The 4114-nt window shown below is 42.4% G+C and overlaps 1 protein-coding gene across 1 annotated transcript; it reads right to left on the reverse strand.

Moving 5' to 3' along the window:
- Positions 1 to 334: 334 nt before the first annotated feature.
- Positions 335 to 3318, reverse strand: hoxb10a (homeobox B10a). The gene is made up of 2 exons (XM_064985629.1): positions 2685 to 3318; positions 335 to 1129 (listed from the first exon to the last, which is right to left on the reverse strand). The coding sequence occupies exons 1-2, from the start codon at positions 3304 to 3306 to the stop codon at positions 852 to 854; spliced, it is 900 nt and encodes a 299-aa protein (XP_064841701.1). The 5' UTR covers positions 3307 to 3318; the 3' UTR covers positions 335 to 851.
- Between the last annotated feature and the right edge of the window lie 796 nt (positions 3319 to 4114).

The following is a 4114-nucleotide window of genomic DNA, read 5'->3' on the forward strand; positions in this document are numbered from 1 at the left end:
AACAAATATTAGCTTAGAAATTGATAATACAAGACAAAAATATATATTATATCCCAGGCTCATGTGCGTAGTAGGAGCATGTTTCCCTAAATCACCGAAAGCGTACCCTTTATTTCAAATGCTCTCATTTAGGAAACAAATATGTATTTTTTATAATCAAATCATTCAATATTGTAATCAACACATCCTTTGTTTCAAGTCAAGCTGAAAAAGGACTACGTATAGACAAGAAATAATGTTTTAAATCCTTCCTATTTTACAAAATTGAAGTTCAAAATATTGTGCTTATTGGTGCACATTTTTCAGCGCTTACAAATACAATTGCGTCCGAAAATAAATAAAATAGTGCTCACGTCATAAATAAAGTAATCCTTTTAAATTGGCTTCCCATAGCCTAGCATGAACTGTAAACAACACTTTTCGATTCAAGACGGTAGCCTATGTCTGGCAAAAAGACCAATTAAGCAACGTTGCAATCATTCTATTGAGCCATCAAGAAACAACGACAAGACAGTTGTTTAAATAATGATCAGATAAAGTGCTTTTATGAAGGGTGTTGCGGGACAGGGGTATGGAGAAAGAAAAAGTTTCCCGACATTTCTCCATCATGGAAAAACTCAAGTATAACCTGTAAGAGCCACCATATCCTCATGCAAAGTGTATAGGACATAGATGGCACTTTCATCCAGCCTATCCTTGCACTTTCATCCAGCCCATCCTTCAGATCAGAACCACTATCTCCACATCCTTCAGTATATGGTCCATCCTATTGTTGACTTTGCATCATCCCATGCTCCTGCACTCAGTCGTGTCCATGTAGGCCTGTCTCTGCGCACCATGTTTGTGGGGAATCAGATGGGGAAATGTGTGACCGTGTCCCTGGTTCTGTGTTCCCGTGTCATCTTCTTCATCTTCATGCGGCGGTTCTGGAACCAGATTTTGACTTGACGGTCAGTGAGGTTGACACTGCGAGCGATCTCCAGGCGGCGATCGCGAGTCAGATACATGTTGAAGAGGAACTCCTTCTCCAGCTCCAGGGTTTGGTATTTGGTGTAAGGACAGCGCTTCTTCCTCCCCGCCTTCGCCCACAGCCATCCACAGCACGCATCATTTTCGAATGTTGCGTCCTCTGTCAAAAAAAAATACAAAACATTTATTTAAGTGATGGACTGGCAGAGCGCGAATTCTTTGTTTTAGGATGTGCACATTTCTAAAATGCTCTCGCGGGCATTACCTGGCTGATATAATTTCAGTTTATGACGGGATATAATGTCACGTGACATGCATCTCTCCCGTGTGTGTGTGTGTGTGTGTGTGTGTGTGTGTGTGTGTGTGTGTGTGTGTGTGTGTGTGTGTGTGTGTGTGTGTGTGTGTGTGTGTGTGATAGTACTATTGTTTTGTGTTCTATTTTCTCCTCTAATTCACTGTTTGCTAGTTCTCTGGTAGTTCTCTGAAATGCAAGGTTTGTTATCATGTAGGCCTTAGCTAAAACGACGTACATTCTACTTGGGCGTGAATAGGTTATTATCAAAAGGACAAAGTGAAATATGAAATATGTAGGACTACACATGCATAGGAGAGGTATAGGAATAGGTCTCACAATTCTGGTATTGAATTGAACGATTGTCGTGCCTACTGGAGTAAAATCCATTTGTCTAGAAACCCATACGTCAAAACAAAAAAACGAATCTAGGCCCCATGGTTGGATCAAATCTTTTACGAATCTAAATATTTTCCTATGTTTAAATTGTAAATGGACAAAAAGAAAAGTAGTAGTCTATCTGAATGTAGCAGATGATGTGAATAGTGTGTAGCCTAACAGCGAGGCATTGGCTATTGTTAAGCTAAATGATGCTAGCCTACTCAATAAATCATTATGTGACAAAGCTCTATTCTGATTAGGCTATAGAAATCAGAAGATTTCACATAAAATAAGTGGGTTATTGTTGATCCATGAATCTGTTGTACTAGGCCTATAATGACAGGCCTATAATCACAATGTATTTATAATATGCCAAATGCCGTCGGACAACTTATTTCGATATTTACTAGTGGCAAGCATGGTATAGTTGTACATAAAAATATTATTTGGAACAAAATGGCGTAATATTTGAACACAAATATTGGCATGCGTGATGACTTTACAACCTGAGTTGAAATATGTCAATATTTGGATCATTGGTTATAACGGTCGTGTTATATCATGATTTTTTAAATTAGAGATTTTATGGCATCTCTCAGTGCTCATTTTACGAAACTATATATTCATGTTAGCTATAGCATCTAGCATCGCAACAGGCAAATAGAAGCTAGCATTAGCTTTAGCCTACATTTTATTGTGAGACTGAGTCAGTCGGTTACAGCCAACTCTCACATAAACCTGGGCCCACAATCAATTGTATGCTACGCCTAGCTAACTGTCTCTAAACACAAAGGAGACTTCCGCTGTTTTGATGTTCAAAAGAGCGCACAGTAAAATTGAGTGCAATTTAGTCTGGCGAGGGTAGTTCCGTGCAATAAATACATTTCGAGGAATGGCTCCCTTTGTCCTCTACTCTCTCTTCCCTTTAACAGCCTTAGTAAAAATCACCATGTCTCGATTGACCGGATCACGCTTTCCTGTGGCTATTGCCATGGTCGCGTTCTCTTTCAGAGCTTTTTTCCTTTTTATTCCATTCACCCACCTTGCGTCTCCTGTCTGGGACTTCTATCGCCCTCGGGTAAGACTGATGAGGGCTTGTCTCGCCGTAAACCTATGACTAAGTCTTCCGTGTTGGTCTGACAGGCCAGGTTGATGCTGCTGCTATCGCTTCTCTGGGCTTGACACTCACTGCTGCCCAGCGCTAAGTCATCAATAACGCGCTTGAAGTCAGAGTCTGGATATGGCAGCACCGGGAAGCTCAAGTTGCACAAATGGCGCGAATCTGAGTGGGGAGAGCGCGGTGGATTGGTCGTGGGCAAGCTGTGCACGCTGTTGTTGTACTCCTGGACTTTGATCCCCGGGTATGACTGCTCCGGGCGGAAGTAGCCCTGAATTGGACCAGAACCGCCCGTCATGGAGCCCATCTCTGACATTAGTCTGTTGAAGGCAGACACGTCCGGTGACGGTTTTGAGTGGTTGTCCGGTTCCAGAAGCAAATAGGAGGAGTTGTCTTTTCTGTTTGACGCGCTGTAAGGGCACGCACTGACCTGCGGCACCCGGACCGGGCTCAAATGTGGCACGTCCCAGTTCAGTATTCCCTGGTGGTATTGGTATCGAGGCTGAGCCATTGCTTCTTGCGGCTGCAACTGCTGGTGCTGGTTCATTGTCCCGGGTATGACCGTGTTTGGCACGGAACCACAGTTATTTTGGACACTGCAGTCCGGGTCAGAGCGGGCGGCGTGCTGGTGAGGGTGGGCAACAGAGGGGGGCTCCTTTGGACGACAGTCCACGAAAGAGTTAACCAAGGACGCCGTGAAAACGAATCTCTCAGAGCATGACATTGCTAGGACATATTTTGACGAAAAGTCTGGCGAGCAGCTTCCTGCATGGGACCCAATAGAGTCTGGGGTTCACCGGCAGGCTCCTCCCCTTGCGGCGCTGGTTGATTCAAGTGCCTAAATATCCTATTCCCAGAACTCCCTGTTTAATTGATTTCTTATCCATTTCTTATCTTATCCATCTTTAATTAAATGAAATGCATATCGCCAATGTGTCAATGCAAGTAGCGGAGTTTTTTTCAAAATGGCTTCAAAATGGCAGAGATTGACATGTTATTCACTGCTAGATGGAACATCTGCATTAAATTATATTTTGGACACAGATGTGTAATTCACTCACTCGGTTTAATAATATATATACACCTGGCTTGACTCTATTCCAAACTGCATGAGCATATTCATATTCAACTAATGAGTTTATAGAATTACAGCTTTCAAACCTGTTGTCAAAATTAAGCAGCGTTTCGTGTCGGCGACAATCCCTTGTTAAAATGGCAAAATTATCAGTCAGATTTATGCCTATAAATTCGACGAAATGTGCAGCAATGTCATACACATTACAATAGTTATTAGCTCAAATTCACGCCTAGCAATAGCCTATCACTTACATAATTGCGCACAGATATGACTACTT

The sequence above is a fragment of the Oncorhynchus masou genome, chromosome 14, assembly GCF_036934945.1.
Source record: "Oncorhynchus masou masou isolate Uvic2021 chromosome 14, UVic_Omas_1.1, whole genome shotgun sequence".
In the NCBI taxonomy this organism is placed as follows: Eukaryota; Metazoa; Chordata; class Actinopteri; order Salmoniformes; family Salmonidae; genus Oncorhynchus; species Oncorhynchus masou.